Below are 26,961 nucleotides of genomic sequence, written 5' to 3' on the forward strand. Positions count from 1 at the left end.
GTTTCTCAAAATGGTGGGGAAATTTGCTTGAAGAATCAAGAAAGTCGCTTTAAAAGAAAATTAATAATAATAATAATAATTGAGTTGCTGGTTCTTGCCTTTTGTTAAGGTAAATGTTACACGCAACGATCTTTAAGGCAACATTGATCCGTTAAAAGTTGTGGTACGTTTAACAGCAGGCGGAGAACTTTTAACGAAGCAGTTTAATTTGTTGCGGCCGACATATTCCAAGTTGTTTTATCTTTCCTCAAACACTTGCAACGCGTTGCCGCAGCAAAATGCCATTTTACAGTGCGACGCACTTCACCGTGGCCACCCACCAAACTTTTTTTTTACAAGTTAGCCATAAAATACAAAACGACACGTTTTCAATAATTCGTTGTTGGGTCACTTGCCTGTTGGACTTCGTAAGAAGGCGTGACCGTTAATTAAATTTGCGTATCCTGATTGGCTAACTTGTAAAAAAAGTTTGTTGGGTGGCCACGGTAATGCGCGTCGCACTGTAAAAAGTTGTTTTGTTGCCCCACTGATTGTTGTCAGGTTCAGGAAATGTCGTCTGGTTAGCCTTCAGCTGCGAGTACTGGCTGCGGTTGTTGACTTTGGTGAGCACTTTGTGAAAGGCCGGCTTATTACCAACCTGCAGGGGGATGGGCCACTTGTCTTTTCATGTCATGAGTGATTGAGGTCCGTTTTGGAAGCCTGTCAAACCTCTTACTTTCCTAATGTCTATGCAGTCTCGGCTGCGATCACAGCTGAGAATCCAATACATGCAACAGCAGGCTGCATCCTGTGCATCTCTGGAACAGAGAGCCAAGGCTAGTGTTAATCCTGGCGCAATTCAGAGGTTCCTCCGTACATTCCGAGCCGTGGACCTAAATCTTAATGTCAGTGTTGTGGCTTTCAAGGCTGGCAAAATATTGTGCCCGGTACAAGCATGTGGTTGTTCCCACTTAAGAAGAGAAATTGGTTTGGTGGCACCTCCATGTGGAGCATATACCTCGCTGGTTTGCAGCAGTGAAGCAAGTGCTGTAAGTGCAACCATACGTCGACGGTAAAGCGAGCATTTTCTTTGCTCTCAACTCAGCACCCTTCAGTGATCAGCAAGATCGTGCGTTTGTAGACTACCTACAAGCTAACATGTTGCGGTACAAGAAGCCGGATGAGGAAAGAACTTTTGTAGTATTTGTTTTTGATACCTGTATCTATTGTTTTTTTTGTTTTGTTTTACCCGGCCGATCTTAGGTGAGCAAGGGTTGCGCAGTGGTGAGAGCACCCGCCTCCCATCAATGTGTTCCGGATTCGATTCTTGTACCGTCGGTGTCATATGTGGGTCGAGTTTGTTGTTTGTTCTTGTCCTAGCTACTGAACAACTTTCTGTGGCAGTGCGGAGTATGATTCATAAGAATACAGAATAAGTGGACAAATGTTTGACTTTGCGTGCTTTATATTGTTTAATTGTTTCGGATAGTTGAAGTGACGGAAATGTTGCATGTAGTTTTCGTAGTTTCGAGTCATGTATAAAACTAAGAGCCGTGAGACAACTAGCCAACACAGTTTCGAAGTATTATTAGCGCTTGGGCTTTGCGTGCGCTAGCGTTGGCTGTGATATTTTTGAAAAACGGGCATATTTTCAGGCATAATTTCAGAAAAATACGAGCAGTGCTAGCAACATAATATGCTACTGTTAACGAGCACCATCTGTCAAAACCCAGAAGTACGGCCAGGAATAAGTTTCAACAGGAGCCGTGATTAGCCAGATTCCTCATTATAGCTCCTATACTGGTTTGAAGGATTTCGTGACTCTAGGAGAATCGAATTTTGTTTGACCGCAACCTTGACTGAGCCGAGTTAGACGTATATGTCATTTTCCTTAGCATATGATCCACACGGCAAGGCAAGGTACGACAATGTTTTTGTTGTTGTTGTTGTTTTTTGGTTCTGTCAAATTCGGCTCTGTTTCCTTGGCAACGAGGTAAGACAAAAGTCGGTACAAAGTCCTTGAGACAGTCCCTGGGGACATGGGTAGATTTCATAACACAAAGTTCAAGAATTGATTGGATGTTTTGATAACTTGGCGCCCAAAGTCGAATCGAATCTTCGTTTTAATTAATGCCTCTGCAGTTAGGTCTTTCAAGACCTCGGTAAGCTCTGGCTTGTTGGCTCTGGACCGTTCGCTTGCAGACCCGATAGATTCTATTTTGCGCGGAAGAAATTATGAAGGTCAGAAGTGGAGAAGACGATGTTCTTGGGGGCAACTTGAAGCCTAATGGAGGGTATGGCTGGATCGTGTGCTGTGGGACATTCATCGTAAATTTTGTGGTCTTTGGGATTCATAACTCTTTTGGTGTTGTTTATGTTAGTCTGTTAGACGATCTGAAGCTGGGAGAAATGGAAACTGGTGAGCTGTATATGTTTTCACTTGATAAAAGTAACTTGAAACGTTTGAGCTAAGTTTAATCAATCAAAGCTTAATCAATTTAGCAAACTCTTAAGCGTGAAAAGGGTAAAGCTTGAGATTGTTATTTAAGCTTATGTTGTAGTTTCTTAAGCTGAACACTGTGTAGTAAATGACAAGCCTGTAATTTCCTTCCGGTCACAAGGATGTCATCTCGATTGTATGTGTTGCTTCACGTTTAACAAAAACACCCTTACCCTTCAGCAGAAGTAAGCTTAATTTTTTTTAAAACAGCTGCTTCATCAAGTGCATGAAATTATTTATGTGTTAGATGCTTCAAAAAAAAAAATCCATGTTGTGAACCGTAGGTTTCTCTTCAGATTTTCTAATAAACTCTGAAAGTTTTTGTAATGCAAATGCAACGCATCTTCCCGGAAAACCCGTGAAATAAACAAACTAGGTTTGGAATTTAAGGCAAAGCTGTCAGTTCGCTGTTATTGTTAATTGTTCCTGAGATCTGTGTTCAATAAGTTGGCTGTTTCAACATATAATTCGATCACAGACCTGTTGGGCCTTTGTGATCTACGATGAAGCAACTCACAAGTTATCAATCGCGTTGAAAGATGATTGCATCATGCATGTAATCATTACTCATTAGTAATTTATGAAATCATTTTCGTTTTGAAAAATTATTGAAGCTTGTCCATTGTTTGGAAAGGGGGTGGGGAAGGGGTGCTCAGTATATATTATTAATGACAAGGGCCTTAGGCCATTTTCTGGGTTGTAAATTAATGACTGGAGACTTTTGGGGGTTAGATATTTTCTGGCAGAAAGATTTAGATTTAGTCAACAGTTTGTATTAGGAGACAAATGGAGTTTTTAGGGTCCTGGCTGTCACTGTTGGACTTTTTTGGGGCAAGTTGTAGCCTAAGAGAACTTTTGTAGAGTTACAACGCTTAACTGTATTTGGTTTTGATTATTATCAATTCAATTTACAAAATGTAAGGTAACTTAACTCCACCTACAGTGTATCATCAGCCTTCCCCCGGCATGGAGGACTCTGGGCACAGATGGGGCAATTTTTAAATTTCCCTCACTGAAGAGTCTTAATTTTCCCGTCCTTCTAGCGGGACATATGTAGAACTTTAGAAATTGCCCCTCCTTGAAAGTCATATTCCTAGAAAAAATTGTGAACTTAATTTGCTTGTTCTCATATATTTACATGTAACTTGTACTTCAACAAGTTTAATAATATTCTTTTTTTTTTTTGACAGCATGGATTGGTGCAATGGCTATGGGCTTAAATTTCTTTTTTGGCCCCATAACAAGTGCTTTGTGTGACCGTTTTGGCTGTCGCGTCGTGTCCTTTGCTGGAGCCTTATTGTCCATCTTGGGGCTACTTCTAACATCCTTTATACAAGAGGTTCATAAAATGTACCTTACATATGGACTTGTCTGGGGAGTGGGCTCGAGTTTCTCCTTTGTGTCCTCAATTGTTGTCCTGGGAGAATATTTTGACACAAGATTAGCTTTGGCCAATGGTATTGCCACCTCTGGCAGCGGTGTTGGGTCACTCGTGGCCGGTCCCGTCATAAACTATTTATTGCAGTCAGTTGGCTGGAAAAACTCGATGCGCATTTTAAGTGGGTTTGCTAATGTCCTGTGGATTGCCGCTGTGCTCTTTAGACCTAGAGCAAATCATTGTGACGATGCAGAAACAAAAGAGCCTACCAAACTATTTGACACATCAATATGGAGAAATAAAGCTTATGTTTTATGGGTGACTACTGTGGCTCTCTTCCAGTTTGGTTACCTCATTCCTTTTGTCCATTTGGTAAGTCATGTACACAGCCTGGGAGGGCTTTGCTAGCCGGTATATTCTCTTTTTTATTAATTCCGCAATTATTATTGATCAGTTTCCTGCAAAATGATATCCTGCATTCTAGACCAAAAGTCTCTGTTTTCTATACCCTATCCCAGACTAAACTGCTTGAAAACCATACCCTTCACAGCAGCACATACCCATATAGGTTATATATCGGAGTACCCCTCCCCCCTCCCCACCCAGACAGAGGCCACATCTTCCAGTGGTAATATATAAAAAGGAGTGATTTTCTTATACCTTTTATTGGCAGTTACTTTAGTTTCCAAATTGGAGATGGGATCCATAGACCCAATGAACATTTATATGTCAATATAGAAACTGGCCATGTAAGGACAAGGCATTCATGCATGTCTAAATGTATCACAACATCAGTTCTTCAAAGTGTTAAATCCATGTAGCCCAAATTTTCGGTTGGAAGTTCCAGAAATTTTCTGTGGCAAAGGGAAAGACTTCTTTCTCTCTGGGCAAAAAAACATATAGTCTTTGGTCAGTTCCAAACACGTAATCTCATTGGAATTGGACAGCAAAATGGAAATTTTGGGCAAATGGAATGGCAAATTTCCATTTCAACTGGGTAGAACAGAAAAAGTGAGTAGTACCTCCAATGGTCCTCTGTTTGTTCTGACAAGTTTCCATTTGATCCATGTGTTGTATTTCCATTCTTCACTCGTTAATGATCCCACACATTTGGCAAAATAGAAAGACTGTGCCATTAACAGAGTGAAGAATTTATGGAACACCCAACCTTTTTCAGAGAATGTTAAATTGACACCAGAGGGGTCTAAAAAGTTTTGGGTCCATCCACCTCTGAAACTCCTCTACTCTATAGACTGATACTGACCACTGTTACATTAACTTGTAATTACCAGAAGGAGGGGCCAAATTCATAAAACATTCACAGGTTAATTGATGCCTCAATATTTTTTGCAAGCAAAGAGTTTTGTTTTTAAAGAAATTGCAGTTGTTTTAGTGAATCCAGGTGTAGACCACTATTTAAGTCAATTTTAAGAGGTTGGGTTATTCAGAGAAAATGTTACCACACCCAGTATTAATGAAGAGGGCTTAACAATACTGCCAAGTAATGATAATTTTAATTATTGCCTTTTTAATATATTTTTCTAGGTAAAATTTGCTGAGGATTTAGGAATTCCAAAATCCAAAGGAGCTTGGTTAATTGGATTTCTCTCAATCACCTCAACAGTGGGACGAGTGGTGTTTGGCAAGTTATCTGACTTGAAATTTGTCAAGAGGCTCTACCTGTACCAATTTTCTATTCTTTCCATTGGAATAATAACTGTCCTGTGCCCGCTGGCTAAGAACTATGCAGGGCTTGTTAGTTATGCTTTGATGTTTGGCTTCTTTGACGGCTGTTTTGTGGGTCAAGTTGCCGTCATAACTGCAGATGTTGTTGGACATGAGAAGCTGTCTCAAGCAGTTGGGAACATGTTTGGTACACTGGCAATACCCATGAGTCTGGGACCTCCACTTGCAGGTGATCTGTTCATTCAAATTGCCTTGTACTGCAACATAATTATTCTAATTAGCTCACACAATTAAGTTTGTTACAAAGGGGTTTTACTTTGTAGAACTGCTCTCATGGTGTCCTTCACAAAAACCTGGCAAAATGCAGAGGATAACCAGTAATTGACTTTCATCCACTCATTCACTGTCTAGGACAAGGTGCAGTAAAGGTGGAGAAATTAGGGAGGAGGACATCTACTGAAGTAAAGAAACGGAGAAGTTGGATTGGGACATTCCAAAAAATCCCCCCCCCCCCCCACCTTTCTCTGGAGGGTGGTTTCTGTCATAGGATAGGGGCTGTCAGAATTTTTTTTTTTCAAAGAAGCTGAAAAATATTTTTTTTGGAGGGGGGGGGGGGGGGAGGTGCAGATGATTAATGGAACATCTCATTCTCAAAGTGTTGAGAATTTGAAAAAGAAACCCTGCATTTCCAACAAAAGAAGCTCTCAGGTCGCAGAGGCAGGAACATCCATAGAATGGCTGGGAAGCGGGTGTTTACCTTCTCAAAACCCCCTCCCTCCCCACCCCTCTTAATCTTGTGTGAGGAGGGTGGATCATTTTGTCTTGTATTGTAACAAGGATTGGAAAACAATTCTGTTTGGCTGGCTAGAGTGAAATAATAATAAATTATTGTTATGCATGAACTTTTAAAAATATTACCTGCTTTTTATTTTAGGTTGGTTGCATGAAGGATTTGGCTCCTACAACGAAGCGTTTTACGTTTCCGGTGCTGTCGCCATATTTTCTGCTGTTTTGCTCTTTGGTGTTGATTACATGGGAAGGAGACACAGGAAGACCTATGTTACTAGGCACAGGGAACCCATTTGCGATTGCTCTGAAATAATTGAAAGTAGCCCTTTCAGTTGTGCTGAAGATTCTGTATCGGAGCTGGGCCACAAAGATGTTGAGTTACAACCCATGCTAGATGAAGAGTGTGCCAAGGGGCGATGCCAAATTCATGACACCCTTGATATTAGAGATTTGCTTCAAGTTCTTGACAGGGAGACAGTTTTATGATGCAAGGGTATCATTGCATGCACACGCAGTGCAAAAATATTTTTATTATTTTATAGTTAGCTCTTTTTAGGCGACTATCCTTCTTAGAGAATTGAAGCGCTGTAATTTAGTTTTTATAATAACGGCAGTTTTCTGTATTCTCTACTCTCAGTTACAGACCGCAAAATAACGCCAAAAAAATGTTCAAAACTTGGCAGTGCAACCACTTACCTGCGGCTCGTGGTCCCACTTGAGTTTTGAACATTTCATGGCGCGTGAATATACCCAGACACTCATCTCACCTTTCTCTGCACTGATTTGTTATTTTACCTTTGAATTACATCTGAACGGTCCATCATTTTTACGTGCGGTGCTCGATCATGCAGCCAGCAAAAAGTGTGACTGCCACCTTTTTGAAGTCAGAGGATACTCCTCTTTAACTTGAGACAGCTTCGGTCCTTTTCTTAAACCTTCAAAGCGGACGCCTATCCAAGGCAGTTTTCCAGATCACCATTAGGAAAGAACTTGTGCTTAGTGTGGGGGGCACAGTGTGAGATATGATAATAATTTAAATACGTCAAGAGTACTATTTTCAGAAGCTGATCAGTAGCACTTTACAAAGAATTAAAAAAATAGTACTAATTATTCTACAAAAGACATTTAGTACACATAGTTTTCATAAGTCAGATATGCAATGATAAGATTAGAACTATGAGTAGCGTATGGACAAGGTACACAGACGTGTAACATATTTTAGATCACTAATCTCGTAACCTTTTACCCCAGATTAAAATATTTGGAGACGTAAAATATTTCAAAAATATGTTTTTACCATATCCATTTACATCTAAATGTTATAAACCGAGAAGATTTAGGTCCGGCCCTACACACGGCAGTTTTCGATCGAATTTACTTCCAAGCGGATCTATTTAAAACCTTTCTTGTCCAATCGTTTGCATTTTTTTTTTGTGTTCGCTGTGTTCAGGAAAACAATTAAATACTATCGAAAATACTACGTTCTAATATTAACTGCTATGACGGCCCATCTGCTATCGATTTATCGTTTTTTGAGACGGTAACGCGTAAATCTCCTTTATCCACTATATACCCTCATGCACCTTGGCTGCCGGAACGTTTTCAATCGTTTTTGTTCGTATCCCATGTCGATAAAAGGTCTAACACTAAACTGGAGAAAAATATTTGCGTTTTCAAACAAAAGCGATCAAAAACGAATACGCGTGGACGCCACGGTGTTTGAGGTGGTCTTGCAGCTGGGAAGCTCCGTCCGGAGATTCAAACGCCTGAAGTTTTTTCCGAAATAGTATCCCGTTCACATGCCTAGAACAATACACCCCTTTCTTAAGGACGGTGCCTACTAATACCGAAGTATTTTTGTGCGGTTTATGACTATGCGGGAAAAACAGATCTTAGCAAGGGCTATTGGAATCCAAAAAGAAAATTGGGGGTAACCACGCATTTTTCAGAGATAATTAAGCCATAATATCTCTAAAAAACGTGAAAATATAAAGCAATGTATGGGATTTTTTTCCGAAATTGAAGCTTAATTATCTCTGAAAAATGCATGGCTACCCCCAATTTTCTTTTGAGATACCAAAAGCACTTGCTAAGTTCTGCTTTCTCCGTATAGTTTTAAACTGCGCAAAATTATCCCTGTATTAGTAGGCACCACCCATAGGAAACCCGAGTATCTCGAGATGCGCAGAACGTATACGCAGTAACAATAGTAGGCACCGTCCTTAAGATAACTCAAAGCTCTTTCTTTCCAGACGCGGCAGACGTAATCTTTACGTTATTGCCATTTCTGTCTGAAAGTTAATTACCACCCAGTTTCGGTTGACAGTCTTCGTGTATTCTTGTGACCCCCTAAAATGTTCAAGGTTTAACTTTCGCTACCGTTTCGCATAGTACGCTTAGACGCCCCTCGTGCGACCCTTGGGACAGAGGCACCCAACGGATCGTTTCGGTAAATTATCTGTTCAGAAGGCCCTTAATCCCCTACAATTTTCTAAAGGGAATTTTCACCTTGAACTTTCGTGATATGGAAAACTTTAGGCCTTGTGTTTTCGGATTGATAAAAATGTCGTTTCGAGTGCCGAAAAAAGGTCAGCTAAGATTTCCGGAAAGGAAATAAGGCCTAAGGTTTTCGGGAAATGGACAAAGATGCCCTGGTAATTTCGAAAAGACTCAAGTTGCCCTAGAATGACCGAACAGATAAAAATATTATAGCGCAGCCTGAAATGAACCTACAGAGCTTTAAAGGCACTCCAGATAGCCTAAAATAGCGTTTCAAAGGATCTGAGAGAAAACTGTCGTTGGGTGCTCCTGCGTTATTGCCATTTCTGTCTGAAAGTTAATTACCACCCAGTTTCGGTTGACAGTCTTCGTGTATTCTTGTGACCCCCTAAAATGTTCTAGGCTTAACTTTCGCTACCGTTTCGCATAGTACGCTTAGACGCCCCTCGTGCGACCCTTGCGACATTGTCACTCTATAGCCTGTACATACCATCGGAGGTAAGGACGGGGCCTTATCAAGCCTGGGAACTGGCTCCCAAGTGGAGTATTGGGCGAAAAAAAAAAGAATCGGCAAACCGGACGAGCGGAGCGCGGTGAGCTCGATTTTTTTCCCTTGCGTTATACCCTCACTTGGGAGCCTGGCCTTTTGGCAAAGTTGAAAATTAAGGTGGCTCTGAAAAGTCTTCCCTCCATATTTCAAATCATAAAATAAAAATTTCAAAAGAGCTCCCAACGAATACGTTATTAATGCAAAATAGTTAAAATGCAGTTTCCTACATTCTCACATCTACAGGTTATGATATGTGCGCTAACACCGCAGTTGATCGGTTCAGATTCTCAGTCAGCTGAAAATTTAAATTGCCGAAATTTTTAGGAACGGAATTTTAATCCTCGAATTTATTTGCTCTTTTTGTTTTTCCAAAATGCTAGCTGACTTTCTTTTTCGCACTTTTAACAACGTATTTGCCCCTCCGAAACCAAAATGGACTAGTTTTATCAGCGTTGCGAAAGTTTTAAGTGATCTTTCGAAAAAGAAAATGTTTTCTTCACAATCAGTAATGTGAACTTCTTTGGGTAATGTCGATCTTTCCGACCAGATATTCAGCCGAAACCGGAACCATTGGGTGCCGTTGTTCCAAGAACAGCTGCATCAAAACACAAAATCATCGTTTCATTCAGTTTCCATGGAGGTGAAGTTTTTGATGATGTTACCGGTCTGTTAAATTAAACAAGCATTTGCAAAATAATTAGTTTTCATGAAACTGGGAAGAGATAATGGAAAAAAAAACCCGAGACACCAGACTGATATTTTATTATTTTGGAACTAAAGCAAACAATGACAGGCTGTAACAACAAATAATCACTACAATCATAATTCACAGAACCTGACGAAAAATATTAGCGGAACCCGACCGGAACTCACCTCATAAAGGATTCAGTTTGACAGCGGTTTCTGTTTACAAGCATCTTGTTTCTATGTACTGCTGTAATCAATTATATCATTGTTTACAACCCTCGCTGTACTTGAAGCTCGGCAGCAAATATAGTTACCAGCGAAAATTTGCATTTTCTAATATTCGGTAAAAAGACATTGGCAGTTCTAATGCCAATCAGTGGAGAGCTGCATCCGCCTGCTAAATGCATTAATCTGAGCGCTTGACAAAGTGTTGTTTTCTTTCATCATCCGATCGGACCAAATGTTCGGATGAGATTTGTCTTTGGGATTTAATAGCTTGGTTGTCTCGAGTCTCGTGAGAGTCCGACAAATTGGTTTGATCGTATTTAACAGCTTGCTCAGTGTTCGTATTCGAAGCCAAACGCGATTTTACAAACGTCAAACTGGGTTGTTCAGGATCCAAGACTTCTCAGCCGATTTCAGCGGCTGATCGCAACACACAAACACGTGATGTTGCTGAAAACGACATAAACGCGGATTCCGCCATGACCGCTCCGAAGATTAGCTTCCCAGCCGAAAATTCGCCCCAGCGGGCGAATTCGTCCGGCTCGTTGAACATCAGAGCTAAAATTGTACCTCTAAAGCAAGGACGGAGTTTGATGGACTGGATTAGGCTCGGGAAAAGCGGTCAAGATTTAGCTGGAACCGGCGGAATTGTACGACCTGTGACGATGGAAGAACTTAGCAAACACAACACGGAAAGGGATGCTTGGATCTGTATTCGAGGTATTAAAACTAATCTGAATTTGTTATTTTTTATTCTTTACGTCCTGAACCTAATTATTTTCTTGTAGTAATTATTTCAAATATGCCTATGTATCAGGTATTGTAGCCTGGCTAGACAAAGAAATGAATGTCAAACGTTATGAATTCTGTTGGCCTATGGACATGGTTGTCTGACTGTAATAAACTAAAGCTCAAAACCTTGCTCTTCGTGAGGGATGGATGTGAACATAACCATATCAACACAAAAGGAATTGTTTTCAGGAACACTGACGGAAGATAGCTAAAAGCTGAAAACATGATGGGTTAGCAGAATGTACATGTGTTAGGACTAATTTGAAGCACAAAACATTATATTGCTGATAGTTTTTTCCAAACATTGTGTCTTCAACTAAAATTCATTGTGTTAATGAAATTTGCCACCAAGTACAGCAGCATTTTAGAAGTACAATTATAAACGTTTGAGTTTGTTTATGTACAGTGTATATTCAAGCATGTACTTGACTACATGTAGAACAGGTCTTCTCAACCGACTGTCAGCCAACTGTGAGTCAACAGTTAACCAACACTGGACTGACACGCTGCCAACAGGTTACTGACATGTTTGCCAACAATTGACCAACAGACTGTTGGGACTGCTAATTAAAAGCAGTAAAACTAATAAGTTCCAAAAATTATACGATTTACAAGCCAGGGCAATTTTTCACAATCTAAAAAAATGGTCACAACAGAGTTTCCCTAATTTAATATTTTTGAACAATACGTAAGATAATTTAAATTTAAAAAAAGTAATAAACATACTTGTACATTCCCTAGTACTCAAAGTCAGGCCTGAATGCATGAAAGGCCAGACTGCAGAGTATGGCAAAATGCACATGTACACTTGCCAAGCTCTGCAGACTGGAAGAAAGGACTGGCTGTCATGTCATGTGGACTGTCACATATCTAGACTAGACTAGTCACATTAGGTAACTTTTTCTGAAAATATTAAGTTACTTTTTGTTACAAATACCAGCGAAAATCTGGCAAACCCAAACAAATGCCCTTCAAAATTAATGTTAGAATGCCACAACATTACTTTTTACTCTTTTGACAAATAATGTATTCAAAATTGACTTTTTTAATGCCTTCAATTAGTAATTCCTGTATGTATGTCCTTAACATCGCCTGCCTAGATTAGCTCCCTATTTGCAGGCGGTGTTCATTGTAAGTAACTGTTTGAAAAACTTAATAAACTTGAAACTTGGGCTGATAGGACCCAAAACTATCCAAAATCATGCTTAGATTACATTGTACCTTAGATACATGTACAAATTAACTGACTGGCTGACTGACTGACTAACTGACTGACTAACTGATTGACTGACTGTGTCTTGTGTAAGGAAAATGTTCAATATTTAGTAAAAATATTCAATGTATGGAAACACCAGTTTGAAGTGAACTCAAACATGCATAGACTATGTACAGTACATTATCCAGTACATATGCTGCATTGACTTCCATTTCATGGTGTCTATAGAAATAATTATTATGGGTGTTGATTATAGACCTCCAACTGGTGTGTTGCATCCCAGCACAATGTTAATCAAACAACCTACATGACTATGTAACAAGACCTGACGAGAGTGCCATTTGTTAAAATTGCTCACTGAAATTATGGTCACTTTGTTGTTGCCTGAAGTTCACTGATTCTTATAGCCCTAAACTGAACATCATTTCCAGGAAATTCAATGTTCATATACAGCTGTTTCGACAAAGGTTTTGTCCAAAAAAGCGCAAAAGCGTCACATGGCGCTTTTATGCGAAAATGCTGAAAGGTATAGTCGGGAAAAACCCAATAAATTTCAAAAAAGCTCAGAATCCCTATTACCCGCCATCTCAAGTCTTTGCTGTACGGTCAAGGCATTATGAAATCTGAGCTTTTATTGAAATTTTTTGGGTATTTCCCAACTGCCTTTCAGCATTTTTGCGTACGCTTTAACGTTTTTTTTGGACAACCTTTGTCGAAACAGCTGTATAATAAGCATGTGGAAGTATAGAAACCAACCAGTACGTATGCATATTTCAGTACAAATACCTGTAGCGATGTAATTTTAGTGATTCTTAAATTATCAATATCACAGTTTATCACAGTTTACCACAATTTAATTTTTCAAGGTAGAGTATACAACATGACACCTTACTTGGAGTACCATCCTGGAGGCATTCCAGAGATCATGAGGGGGGTAGGAAGGGATGGCACAGACTTGTTTGATGAGGTGAGAATCTGTTGTTGTCTTTACGTAGCTATTATTTGCTGTCACTGAGGTTTAAGTTATGAATCAAATTACCTGTAAATTTAATGCAGTGATGTTAAACATAATGTGTGTATCATTGCTATATTAAAGTGCTACTATGGCAAAAATTTGGCATGTCCTTTTCTATTCAAATTTTGAAGATAGACCTACTTAATAGGTTCCATGCCAATTTTTATCTCAAAATTCACATGGGTAGTCTGATTATTGAAACATGGCTTTTTAGTTTTCGTTGTCCACCATTACTTGATTCACAAGTGGCCAGGAGCAAGGAAAAGGGTTGGGTCTAGCTGAAATGCCTGGGATGTGACATCATACAGTGTATGTGCAACAGACAAAACCAACATGAATTCTCAAGAATAGGAAGATCTCTCAATTGATTGACAGAGATTACTTTTCTTGGAGATACATGTAAAAATCAACTAAAACACAATAAGATCACAACTGTATTTGTATAAAAATTAACATCTTTTCCACTGCCAACTTGAATGCAGTGTTAATGTATCTTTGGTAGTCAGATCAGTCATTTTGTTGTTGTTGTTGTAATTCTTCATTGTTTCTCACCATTTGATGGGTGTTGCTTTGTTTCTCTAAATTATTGCCTGTTTGACTTTCAGACACATAAATGGGTGAATGCAGAATCAATGCTTGAGAAATGTTTCGTTGGCCCACTCAAAAGAGACAGTGTGGTTAAGATGAAACCTTCAGCAACAGGTATATTGATATCTGCAACTCAGCTGTAGGGTTTAATGCTTATTGTTTTCTAATTCTTTGTTCTTCTTCCAACCCCCCCCCCTCCTCTTCCCCCCCCCCCTCCCTCCCAGTTGATGCCCCTTAAACTATTCCAGTTAAAAGATTCTTAAACTGAAGAAACTCAAGAGGTCTGCTTTTATGGAACTTCATTAGTAAGCAGCTTGTCTCAGAACATTGGTCTATTGTTTTTTGTAGGGTCAAGAAGATCTCTGAATGTTTCCTCTGCATCATTGAAATCTCACAACAGTCTGTTTGTCCCTGGTGCACAAGGTAGGCAGCTAACATTTTATACATTGGAGGGTTTTGTCAGCATAACAATATCTTGTGTTTTCAGAGTCAAGGTTTAGTGGATCTAGAGGGGAGTTTGGGGAAGGAGTTGGGGCGGCCAGCATTGCATCACAGAAAATTATAATCTTATGTAGCAATTTGAAGGACCAATTTTTGAAAATGATGAACTATTTTGCTACAGGCCACTACTTAAGTGTGTACCTGTAGTAATGTATGGATCCCATACTGACAGGTGCTGTCTTTTAAAATAATTAAATAAGCCTTGAACCAACTTTTTTTTTTTTTTTATTTCCTTCAACTATTACGATACAGAAAAATAAAGGAATAGGTATACTAAATGCTAAATTCAGCAGGGATACCACAACAGCATTAAGTCAATTACAGTGGTCCCAGTAACTGATTTACTCATCTTGATGAAATTGTTTTCCGTGGGTTTTTTCCCAGGGACCTTTAATTTACCCTCTTAACCTTCAACATAATCCAATCAAATTAAGCATAATTAAATACAGTGCGTTTTTGTCTTTTTTGTGACATGGGGAGAAGGATTGGCGCAAAGTACAGGTGTAGTTGCCTCTCACCAATGTGGCTTGGGTTTGATCCCACTCTCGGTGTCATATGTTGGTTGAGTTTGTTCTTGTCCTTGCTCCAAGAGGTTTTTCTCCGGGTACTCTGGTTTTCCCCTCTCCTCAAAAACCAACCCTTCTAAATTCCAATTTGATCTGCAGAGTGTCCCTAATTAGTGCTCTGTGGTAAATACATAATGAAACTTAAACAAAGGAATTTTTTTTCCACTTTTTGTGTATACATGTAGATGGACTTTATTTTAAACTAGTGTTTCATGATATGCTGACATGTAGCCTCCCTTGCAGATGCTCATTAGGCTTGTCACATGATTTTTTTCCCTAATGAGGAAAGACAAGCCAAAGTAGTGTCTGCGAGGGACACTAGCTGAGAAAAAGCAAGAATTTAATAGCAATTGGCTGGTATTGTTTGCATTTTGCTCATTATTTTTGTTCTTTCAGTTGATGGGTTTGCTGTTCCAGTTCCTCCACAAAACTCCCCAGACCCACGGTAAGAGTAGAGCAATGGTATTTCATTTTAGAGAAACTTGTATGCATACAATTGAAGAATTCACAAGTCTGGAGAAGCCAAGAAGTCTTGTAGCTTTAACTCATTTTGAAGCCCTAAAAAATGGAAACTGTCTGGGCAAGTTTCAATTTCGTAGCATTTTTTCCACATGCATCTTGGTGCTGCAATCATTAAGTGACTTAGAGAAGACAACTCTAAGTGGACATTGCATTTTCCGTAGCATTAAGAAAGATGTGTACATTTGCTGATGTGAAGCCTGCCAATGTACCAATTGAAATACAAAGAGTACATGTAGTTGATCACAATATCTCACTTATGTCCTAGATTGATGTCTACCCAGTGTATTCCCTCCTTAGCATATATTAAATAGTTTTCCAGACTTTGATGCTATTCTAGATGTTTTATTATTTCAGATTTCAGTTTTTGAAATAATTGATATACTGTATTGTTTCTACATTATTTTGTTACAGCTATGACTGGTATCAGAATGACAAAATAGTCACAATATCAGTTTATACCAAGAAAAAGGTTGGATACAGCTTTTTTAAATTGTGAAATAATTATCACAGCACTGTCATGTGCTATTTATTTTTCGTTGTGTAGATATTCCAACTCCTGCTTCCAATTTTGGTCATTCTGTTGCTGAAATCTGCTGATTGTGTGGCCATACATTAAAGTAAATGATTGCATCCTGTTCAAAACTTGGGCAAATGTTTTGACAGTAAACTTGAATTGTTTTGGAAACTGGCATACTGTATATTGTTATTAGTAAACACTTTTAAACAAGAAGTTCTGCTATAAAGGGGCAAGCGCCTCCTTCATTTCATACCTTTGTGGGCGTGAGATGCAAATTTAGATGCTGTTTAGTCATGGCAAGTTGTTGACTCAAGTGCCCTCTGAAAAATATGCCTCAAAATTTTATAATATATCACCACAGCAATATAAGATATCAAGTTCTAATTTGTTTAACAAGGGTTAAATTCTGAAAACTAACTAAAGCCAATTTTATCGATAAAAGCCGATGAAAAAGATACATGTTGTTTGCCAGTTGTTTACACTCTGATGGTTGATTGACAACTGAAGGTGAGCATGGCCTGGCCAGGCCCCTTTTATACTGGAACTTGCTGTTTAAGTGTTAAATAATAACAAAGAAAAAAGCATAAGTACCACTGAGTTACCTCACAATACCAATTGGGCAATTTTTATTATTTTCCTAGACTGCATAAGTTACTCAAGACTGAGCATAAATTTTGAATTTAATGTTTAAAAAATTAAAACAGTCAAAACAGATTTCTGTGTTTCTATGAACTTTAAGTTAGTCATGCATGGAAGTTTGGCCAGTTTCGAGTCCTCCCAATTCTGTCCGAGTATTTCTGGGTTTACTAAATGAAACCCAGGAGTTGTGGAGTTTTCTATATGAAGAACACAGTGCAATGCTCTGTGTTTCTATTGAATATGTTTATTTATTTATTTATTTATTTATTTATTTATTTATGTTGCTCATTATTTGGTTTCTTTCATAAACATTAATGTGTGTCTTTCAGGATATCAGAATAGAGGATGTCATATTAGAACTGAAAGATGGGAAAGACTTCAGTGCAGTATTTATGTTAGGAGAAAAAAGTTTTCAAATACATTTAGGTATGTATTTAACAATTCCATTAACCCTTCAACCCCTAAAGCAAAACGATATTTTCTCCAGATCCAGGACTACAAACTCAATGCCCATGTATGATATACCATTTTAAAGCTACTCATGAGTGTATTTCATAACTGATATAATTATGAATAAGAAAAGTTATGGCTTTGAGGTAAATGGCCTTAAAACGCCAAAATTTAAAACTTCAAAAATGCCCCAATCCTTGTGTATATTAGGTATACCCCTAAACTATAGCTTATTTTGCAGGTCTCAACATCTTCATTTATGTGAGAGATGTCTTAAGACCCACAACTTCTGGGGGGAAAAAGTTGAAAAGTTATAGGGTTGGTCAACCATATCACATATGGGAGGGGGTTAAGTTTTTATCCTTTTAATGAGTAGATCTTCACAAGATCATCTTGGTGTCAAAAATTCATAGAAATCTGTCAAATATTGAAAGAGTTCTGGCATTATGTGCCAAATGGCACTCTTGGGGATTAAAGGGATTAAACATGTGGTGCAATTACAAAATAATGTGGCAAAATATCGCTTTTTCATCACAGGCCAGTTTTTAAAATATGGCGAGGACTCAACATTGTGAGAAAACATAGCAAGAAAACATAAAGCATAGCAAGGACTCTACTGTGCCTGCCGACATGCTGCTTTTAGCAATTTGAACTTCTGTTTTCTTTTCCTTTTTCTCCTTTTGATTTTTCTTGTTTATATATAAGTAGGGATTCGTGGGGTTCGCTGTAATTGGCTAGGCTGTAGTGGTCTCTCTGCCTAATAATTTTTTTTATGTATTCATGCATATAGATCTTTATCTGTATTTCAGTTAGGCAAAGCTAAATAAGTGAATAAATAAAAAATCACTTAAAACATTTTAATTGGAAATAGAAATTGTAAATCTTATTAACTTTCAAAAATGAGTACTGGTGCATGTTTCAACTTGACAATAAATTATTTATAATGAAATCCTTTTCCTTTCTCCTTATAGCACTCAGCAATGTTGTAAGTCAGCAACAAGGTGTGTACTGTGTAGAAACATAGTTTATCATGAATGATACTCTTTAAATAACACCCTACAATATTAGCAATAATTTTTATTGCATTGAAGTCTCTAGAGTACAGAACAGGATTTGGGGGGGGGGGGGGGACTTCAGGTAGATTTGGGGACAGTCAATTACCCAGGGATGGGTATCAGTGGATTCCGATGGAAGCTGAAAAGGAAGTAAATCCCATATTTAAGGGGACTTTATTTGATCCCCATGTTTTACCCAGTGAGGGGGTTTCGATTTAAACAAGTCAAATGCCTCGCATGATTAAACATCTGGACAATGTTGTCCCATTTTGATTATCACATACAAAAGTTGCATGCACTCTGTTGTTGTTCAAACTTAAAAGTCACCCAGATGCATCACCATATATTAACTATAGTGAAATAAGTGTTTCATTGGCTAATGGCCATGCACACTATTTTACTGTTGTAATAGTGCGCATATCTGGAGAAAGTGGAAAAGTGGACCTACTTTTAACAAAAGAAACTGCAGGGCTTCAGTGGGCAGACTTGGGACGAGGTCTACATGGCAATAATTCAAATAAGCTACATAAAGACAGAGGTACAGTATTGAACATAATCCACTGTACCGAAAAAGATGGTGACTGGTATGTTTAACCATAATTCTTAGTGTTTGAAAACCCTAAAACACTCATAAAAATACATAGAAATGTTTTGAAAACCTCAAACCTACAATCAAGGACAAAAGGTCTTGGGAAAAATCTTACAAAGTATAGTATTAACTGCTAATTTAGTGTGACTTAACTAAAGAAGCCATGTTATCTGTTTTCAATGCATTTTACTCCCCTACACCCTCCCCCATACAATGTTGAAGTCCCACAAGGCATTTTTCTTACATGGATTCAACATTGAATGGGGGTGGGGGTCGGTGACTGGATATGTTCCTTCTCTTTTACCTTGTTTCTGTCACATGCATACAAAAACATTGTCAATTTGAATTTGCCCCAACTCTTTTGTCCTTGATTGTAGCATACACAATGTTGTTAGTACAGGAATGAATTTTGCCAAACATATACATGTACTCTTTGTATGTGCCTGTGGCTGTGTTAGGTCCGTAAGGTATTTTGATAAAATGTACGGCCGCCATCTTTTTCAACACAGTGGATTGACATCCTATGAACAAATCTAACTTATCTGAAGGGCAGTATTCTTACCTATAATATTATATCAAAACATTAGTGTTCTGTTCTACGAGCCTGACACTAAAAACTGAACACATGTTATTGAATATTGGTTAGCTGGGATCCAAAGACTTATACTTTTAACTTTGTTGAATTAGTAGTGGTGATTTCTGCTCATTAAAATGGCTACATTTCACGTGGATTTTGAGGTTCACGTTTAGGTTCATTTATTTCACACTATTTACATAAAATTAACGTAGAAAGAAAAGTATAGTTACAGCAGATGATTACAAGATAAATAATTACAGTACAGATTATAAAATGTGTGTGGTGGTCAAAGTAGCAAAGGCTGTCTAGTTGAGCAAAGAAATCAGCTGTCAGATTGAGTTACTGGAGTGTAGGTTTATTTGGTTATTTACAAAACTTCCACCCTCGCTAATGAACATTTAAAATGAAGTTAGTAAAGATAGTAAAATTAAAACTAGGAAGGTAAGGGACTGCACAACAGAGCTAGGCTCTATATTATTAAAGTGCATATATAATAGAGCTAATATCCAGGTTAATATTGAGGTTTAAACTACTGTGCTAGAATTCAACAAATCCAAAGGGAATTGTCTTTAGCTCGTGCAACATAACTCTTCTAGGCCATCACAAATGGTTCAGATAGAGGCAAATTTTGTTCCATACTTTTTTTTAACTGAGTACTTTTTTTAAATACATCTAACCAAGATATCAATACTATTCTCAATAGCTATGCTGTGAATTTATTTTTTGCATGTTGTGTTCATTTGTTGTGTAGAGACCAGATTATGGGAATGCAAGGTAGTGTCAGTCGAGTCTGTCACACACAACTGTAAGCTATTCTGCTGTGAGCTGCCTGATGGTGTCATTATGAGAGTTCCTATTGGACATCATATACATATGCATAGGAATGTTGAAGGTACTGTATGTTGGGTTATAACATGTCTAGCAATCGTTCAGGGATAATAACACTGTAACACACTCCTAGAGTGTGTTTGAATGGCTGCATTCTGGTATGAATGTTTGGTTTATCAACAGAGTTGATGTTTCGAGCGTGGGCCCTACATTAGAGTGAATCAAGAAACTGTGGGTTGTTTGTGTCTATATAGTGAGTAGTGGAGCTACGCTATTGGTGGGAGCATGGTAACTAGGAAAACAAGAGTAAATTAGTCAAATGAAAAGCGTTGGTTGATTCTGTAGGGATTAAGAGTGCCGAAATTATAGGAAGATTAACCCTGGTGATAAGCCAAACATTCTTTTCTACTCCAACAACGCAGCACCGTAGTTTCTTTAGAAACTAACCCCCTTATGTATTCGGGTATCACAATGTCTACAGTGATTTCGGAACACTTTTCATAAGACGTTCCTGAGTTCCTGGAATACAAAAGGGCTCTTGAATGGAGTGTGTGAACAAACGCTTGGACAATTAAGTCTCACCAAATTGAACCAAAATGACAAATTTAGAGGATGTTCCTTGTCTTTTTTGTGGAATATGGTCAGTTAAATGCAAGTTTAAATTAGAGCTGTGTGGCCCTGTCTACAGTTATACACAACTTGCTGCCATTGTTATCCCAAAGAGCACACTTCTTCAATAATAATGATCTTTTTTATAATAATAATCTTTTATTTGTGCTTTTTTTCAATGTACATGGTTGATTCTTACAATCTTGTAGTGGCGATATAGAGAATTAAATTAATTATTAGTTAAAATAATGTGCAAGCAACGAAGCTAAATGAACCACCCTAAAATCATACAAAAACACATTTGTTTGGCATCTTTTTGCCACAAACAGTTTCAACATTTTTAAAGCGGTTTTTCTCAGGTTTTTTTCCCCTCTTTTTACTGAGAAGATGCACTTTTTTGTGGGCTATTGGCAAAAGTGCTTCACTGAAAGGTATGCATCTGTTGAAATGCATTTAAAACAAACTGAAGACATTTGTCTAAACTAAAAGTGTCATTGTAGACTCTTCTTACTTACCTACAATGTAGTTGGAAGGCTGTTATTTCAGAAAAATTTCAAAGAGCCCACAAGGCCAAAAACCGAGACTTTAGGAGCCCAACAGTGTTAGGTGCTGCTGCCAGAAGTGTAGGCGCCCAGAACATTTTTTTTTTTTGGGGGGGGGGGGGGTGGGGGGACGCCTCAGGCTACTGGGATCCTGTTAAGCAACAGCCTGGAGTTGGATCGTTTGATAGAATCTTGCCATTTTTGTCCCAATTGTAGGCATGCAGATAAGCCGGCCATACACAGTAGTTCTACCCTCGCTGCAAGTTGGTCCAACTGAAAGAGAATATGACGGCCAGCGCTTTTATCTTATGATAAAAATCTACCCTGACGGAACGCTAACACCAACATTATCTTCTGTAGAAGCAGGTCAGTTGTGTGCAAGGTCGTTATTGAAGATCAATTGGTCATAATTTGAAAGGGATACTTCTTTTGAGATCCCAAACAACTGACACTTGCCGTTTCACGTTTCTTCACTTTACTGCATGCAACAATATGAAAACACCAACTGTTTTTGAATGTGAAGTGTTCGTAATTTTATCTTAAGTGCTCAGAGGTGGCATGAAATGTTGAAGACATGGATATTCACAACCATGCCGCAGACAAACAATCTCAGCCCTGCCGTTATACCTGTAGCTTGTCTTCACAGTCCTTCTACACTCTCTATATTCTCGTGAACCGGCTCTAGACTTTTGTAAATACAGAGGCCGGGTCTGACTACCCTACATTGAAGTATTTAAATAGAAGAAAGGAAATTTTAGGCCTGTTATTTACGCGACCTGAGTATTTGCGAAAAGAAAGCCTGAAAAAAATTCAGGCTTGAACGGGATTCGAACCCATGACCTCTGCGATGCCGGTGCAGTGCTCTACCAACTGAGCTATCTAGCCAACTGGGAGCTGGTCATATTGTGAGTTCGCAAAATACCTGTGAAGGATGAATAAATGAAAATGGACACATAGAACATATATTTGAACTGCGGGCGAAAGATTAAATTGAAGGCTTTCTTTTTGCAACTGTTTAGGTTGCGTAAATAATTGACTGGGAGGATCTTTCTTCTATTTAATCTTTCATCCACACTTCAAATATCTTTCATATGTTCATATTAATTGCAATTTATGGCAAAAAAATGCCCACGAAGAAGTACATGTACTTTTTGTTTTCTCTTCCAGTGATCCACGTTTCCAGCAAACAACATAACCTATACACAGTAAATTGTGCGTTGTTAGAGCTTAAGAGGAGTTTGGTTTTTTTTTTCTTTTTTTTTTTCAGGCGATAGCCTTCAAATAAGTGATTATTCTGGAGATTTTCAAGAATCCCGACTTAGCGAAGCAAAGGAAATAATTCTTATTGCTGGGGGAACAGGTTTGTTATCATGTCAATCAAACAATCTGACATTCATTAATCCACTCAATCAATCAATCAGCAGGCAGACAACCATTCGGCCAGTCAGTCAGTCAGTCAGTCAGCCATTCTGCCCATCCGTCAGTCATTGATTTACTTAGTCTAACAGGCCAACCGACCTACTGAACAGTCAATGAGAGTTTCAGTCAGTCTGTTGTATCTGTAATAGCAATAGAGAGAGATAGAGGGAGAAGGAGAAGGGGAAGGAGACAATGGTCCTTCTTAGACTCCAAAAACGAGAAAACAAAAATAACAGCTATATGGAAGAATCGAGAATATTTTAAAGGTCGTTAAATCTGTTTTCCAAGACCGTTTTCGAGCCTTTAAATGGGATATTTGTGTATGCTAGCACGATTTTATCTGTTCGGATTCTCCGGCTGAATTTTCCAGTCGCCGAAAGTTTAACGGAGCAGAATCCAGGGGCACCCAACAACAGTTTTCTCTCAGAACCTTTGAAACGCTATTTTAGGCTATCTAGAGTGACTTTAAAGCTCTGTAGGTTCATTTCAGATCACGCTATAATATTTTTATCTCTTCGGTCATTCCAGGGCAACTTGAGTCTTTTCGAAATTACTAGGGCTTTTTTTGTCCATTTCCCGAAAATCTTAGCTGACATTTTTTCGGGTTTCCAAAACGACATTTTTATCAATCCGAAAACACGAGGCCTTAAATTACCCATGTCACGAACGTTCGAGGTGAAAGTTCCCTTAAAGGGACAGTATCACGCTGTTTTTAGGAACACATTGAAAATCGGAAAGACGCGATTCGGTTGATAGCAGCCAAGATATAATGACAAAATTTCATTAAAAGACTATCGGAATGCAAAGAAACTATCCACGGATATTTTCGCCGGCTTTTGAAAACGTCTGACGGACGTTTTCAAATTTCGCTGTTGTACCGCACTATAAATCGCCGGTTTTACTATATTTTGGTTCAACCTTTCGTCTTAGAATCACTATTAATTAATATTTCTTTAAATTAGCGAGTGAGAAATTAATTAACACAGTGTTCAAAGTTTAAATTCAGAGAATTTTGGCCAAAAAACGTGATATCTCCCATCGATCTCCCATGATACTGCCCCTTTAAGAAAATTGTAGGGGATTAAGGGCCTTCCGAACAGATGATTTACCGAAACGATCCGTTGGGTGCCCCTGAGAATCCCGTTCCCCAAAGTTTGGAGCGTTTGTTTGTTTTCCGAAAATCCCATTAGACCTTATTTTACCCTCTTAATTAAGGATCGTGCCTACGTTTGTTACTGCGCATACGGTCTGTGCAGCTTGGGTTTTCTATGGGTGGTGCCTACTAATACAGGGATATTTTTGCGCGGTTTAAAACTATGCGGAGATAGCAGAACTTAGCAAGTGCTCTTGGTGTCCAAAAAGAAAATTGGGGTAACCATGCATTCTTTTAGAGATACTAAAGCTTCAATATGGAAGAAAAAAACGCCATACATTTCTTTGTATTTTACTGCTTTTTAAAATTATTGTTGCTTAATTATCTCTGAAAAATGCGTGGTTACTGGCAATTTTTTTTTTTTTGGATTCCAATAGCCCTTGCTAAGATCATGTCATAAACCACGTAAAAATACTTCTGTATTAGGAGGCACTGTTCTTAACGCCATATTTCGCCCCTTGGAAAACAAGAGGAATTAATTTTCCCATCTTACTAAGCTATCAGCTGACACGAATACACCAAAGAAATCTAATCCGAATTTCTGAGGCGATTTTGTGCCTTCCGAACAGATTATTCGCCACAATGAACGGTTGAGTGCTCCTGGAAAAAATACAGTTGTATGACGAAAATAATTATACTTAATGATAACTTGTCGATAGACGCATTTTAGGCCTTCGTATTTTCCTTGTAGACTCTTTTAAAAGGAAACATACATGGGATAGGAAGTCCCCGAGCCATATCTCACAGTCCCTTATTGATTCAAATGGTGGTTAATAAGAAAAACAGTTGGAAATTTTATTGTGAACTTTGTTACCACAGGATTCACTCCAATGGTCAGACTTATTCGGCAAGTAGTCTTGGAGAACACATCAAGTGAAAAGTAAGTAACCGCAAAAAAAATTATCTCCTTACTCTAAAGAGGTTATCGCACCCAGATCCGTCGACAAAACTTTGTCGCCGCGCGAGCAATCCCGCCACGTTTGCTGGCTAACTCTGGTCTGGCAGTCTTTTAACTTGAGGATCTGAGAGACACTGTTTGGAACGAGGAAGGGTTTAATGAATCTCCTTTTGTTTTGTTAATCAGCAAGTAGCGTTCGACCTTCCTCCAAATTTTCTTTAATCTGGTTTTGCAGGTCTTTGAAGCTCTTGTTTGCTAATAACCAGGAAAAAGACATCTTGTGGAAACAGCAGTTAGATGAGCTAGCTGAATCTGCTAGTCAGAGGTGAGAATTTTTCAGAATAGAGTGTCGGCCGGTAGGAAAACAACAGCTTTTCAAAAGAAAAAAAAAAGAAAATTTTTTTTCTGTTATTTTTCGTAATACCTTTTAATTTAATTGACTGAAAAATAACATGTCCAGAACCCGTCAATCACCAGTACTTCTGTCAATAACCAAGACACCGTGAAAAACAAAAATCGACAAAGTGGATTGAAATCCACCAATCACCGTGTTTGAATGCGGCCTTCTGAACCCCTTGAACCATACCTCTTTGTTTTCTTGGTTTCTATAATGATTTTATTTCTCCATTAAATTACCGTGACCTCTTTCTGTCAGTGTGATCCCCCGACGTTTTGTCCCAACTATCAACCTCGCTGCTGGAAAATGTTACTACATTTAGTGCGGAGAAAAGTCATGGTCTCATTGAATATTTTCACTTGCTTGCAGATTTCAAGTGTTCTACACTGTGTCCAAACCCACACCCGAATGGGATGGTTATGAAGGTCGTGTTTCCTTGGAGATGTTGTTAGAAATTTTACCCCCTCCCCCCAGTGCTGGCCACGAGAGCGAGTTGCTGATTGGTGTATGTGGTCCGGACGCGTTCACGCATCACATTGTTTGGTAAATAAAAGAAATAAACTTTAACGAGGGTGACACTTAACAGTCTGTTACGACTGACAAACCCGTGGCCTTCAGATTCCAGATTGAATTGGTATTTGGAAATGTTGGTTTTTGAGGAGAAGGGAAAACCAGAGAACCTTGAGAAAAACCTCGGAGCAAACACGAGAACCAACAACAAACTCGATCCATATATGAAGCCGAGTCCGGGAATCGAACCCGGCCACATTGGTGGGAGGTGAGTGCTCTCACCACTGCGTCAACCCTGCCCCCCACCCCCCTCCCCCAGAGAGAACTCAGTTGCTAAATTAAATTGAGTGTCCATTCTGAATAAAGTATTTGGTCCGTTTTGTTGCAGCATGTTGAAAGACCTAAGTTACACTGGCAAAATGATCCACGCATTCCTGGGCTGATGAATGCTTAGTGTGTACACTCCAATGCATTGATTCCACACTTGTGCGATACGACAGGATTGAACCTTAGACTCTTCATGTGCCAAACTGTTTCTGCAGTGCTAACATGCCAATGGACAACAATGACTATTTAAATGTGGTAAAAAATCCAAACCGCCGGATATAATGAGGGTTTGGTACGATCCCTCTTCCAACGCGGCCTTATATTGAATGGCCGGGCGTGACCAATCAGAAGTGCTCCAGATCGAAGCAGTCAGCAGCTTTGTAAATGCCAGACTCCTTTCCTTAAATGTCTTCCGCGAGGGAACGCACTGAACGCACAAAGTACAATAAATGCAGGTTTCGGGCAGTTGATTGTATTAGCTGGATTTTTAAGTGTGTATTAATTGCACGAAGCACGGTTTGCTTGCTGTTTAAGACTCTTCAGTTTCACAACCTCGATAATTTTCGCAATTCAACTGCGTTTATTTATTCACTTATTTATTCCTATTTTGTACATATTCGCCGTCGTTATCATTGTCGTCATCATCGTCATCATCATCATCCTCACAACTATCGTCAATATCTTCTTTATTATCTTTGACCAATCGTCATCACGAGCATTTCAATTTGTAATGTACATAGTTTTGTAGCACGCGCTAGGGTACTTTGTAAGTTTCAAAATTCAAAACCCTGCCGGCAATGTATTGACCAAAAAATATTGTAAATAACTATTCTTTGAAGACGGAATTAAAATTTAATTTTTGCCGGAGAATTCTGTGTGTATATGAAAATCATCTGATTACTGTCGCATCACTTACGTTTGTGTTGGACCATTTAAAAGTTTGATCACGAATTGATCG

General features: G+C 38.7%; 2 protein-coding genes across 2 annotated transcripts; both read left to right on the forward strand.

Moving 5' to 3' along the window:
- Nucleotides 1–1,946: 1,946 nt before the first annotated feature.
- Nucleotides 1,947–7,827, forward strand: LOC146482206 (monocarboxylate transporter 10-like). The gene is made up of 4 exons (XM_085107485.1): nucleotides 1,947–2,398; nucleotides 3,670–4,229; nucleotides 5,403–5,772; nucleotides 6,478–7,827. Exons 1-4 carry the CDS (start codon nucleotides 2,215–2,217, stop codon nucleotides 6,816–6,818), a joined length of 1,455 nt encoding a protein of 484 aa, XP_084963611.1. The 5' UTR covers nucleotides 1,947–2,214; the 3' UTR covers nucleotides 6,819–7,827.
- Nucleotides 7,828–10,383: 2,556 nt separating this feature from the next.
- LOC146482207 (cytochrome b5 reductase 4-like) lies at nucleotides 10,384–26,873 on the forward strand. Its single transcript, XM_085107487.1, has 16 exons — nucleotides 10,384–11,013; nucleotides 13,168–13,268; nucleotides 13,922–14,018; nucleotides 14,253–14,327; nucleotides 15,368–15,416; nucleotides 15,905–15,962; nucleotides 16,979–17,075; nucleotides 18,071–18,100; nucleotides 18,567–18,692; nucleotides 20,072–20,212; nucleotides 21,516–21,665; nucleotides 22,567–22,659; nucleotides 24,691–24,751; nucleotides 25,005–25,094; nucleotides 25,536–25,709; nucleotides 26,065–26,873. Exons 1-16 carry the CDS (start codon nucleotides 10,773–10,775, stop codon nucleotides 26,117–26,119), a joined length of 1,638 nt encoding a protein of 545 aa, XP_084963613.1. The 5' UTR covers nucleotides 10,384–10,772; the 3' UTR covers nucleotides 26,120–26,873.
- The last annotated feature ends 88 nt before the right edge of the window (nucleotides 26,874–26,961 follow it).

Source organism: Pavona decussata, unplaced genomic scaffold (assembly GCF_977016875.1).
Source record: "Pavona decussata unplaced genomic scaffold, jaPavDecu1.1 SCAFFOLD_47, whole genome shotgun sequence".
In the NCBI taxonomy this organism is placed as follows: Eukaryota; Metazoa; Cnidaria; class Anthozoa; order Scleractinia; family Agariciidae; genus Pavona; species Pavona decussata.

Bases quoted from the DNA above. Each gene is read 5' to 3' on its own strand.
- LOC146482207 (XM_085107487.1), top strand. From the start codon at position 10,773: ATGACCGCTCCGAAGATTAGCTTCCCAGCCGAAAATTCGCCCCAGCGG. The intron at 15,417-15,904 runs GTAAGAGTAGAG...ATTTTGTTACAG, and splicing joins CAAAACTCCCCAGACCCACG to CTATGACTGGTATCAGAATG. The intron at 17,076-18,070 runs GTATGTATTTAA...TTCTCCTTATAG, and splicing joins AAGTTTTCAAATACATTTAG to CACTCAGCAATGTTGTAAGT.
- LOC146482206 (XM_085107485.1), top strand. From the start codon at position 2,215: ATGAAGGTCAGAAGTGGAGAAGACGATGTTCTTGGGGGCAACTTGAAG. The intron at 2,399-3,669 runs GTGAGCTGTATA...TTTTTTTGACAG, and splicing joins GCTGGGAGAAATGGAAACTG to CATGGATTGGTGCAATGGCT. The intron at 5,773-6,477 runs GTGATCTGTTCA...TTTTTATTTTAG, and splicing joins TCTGGGACCTCCACTTGCAG to GTTGGTTGCATGAAGGATTT.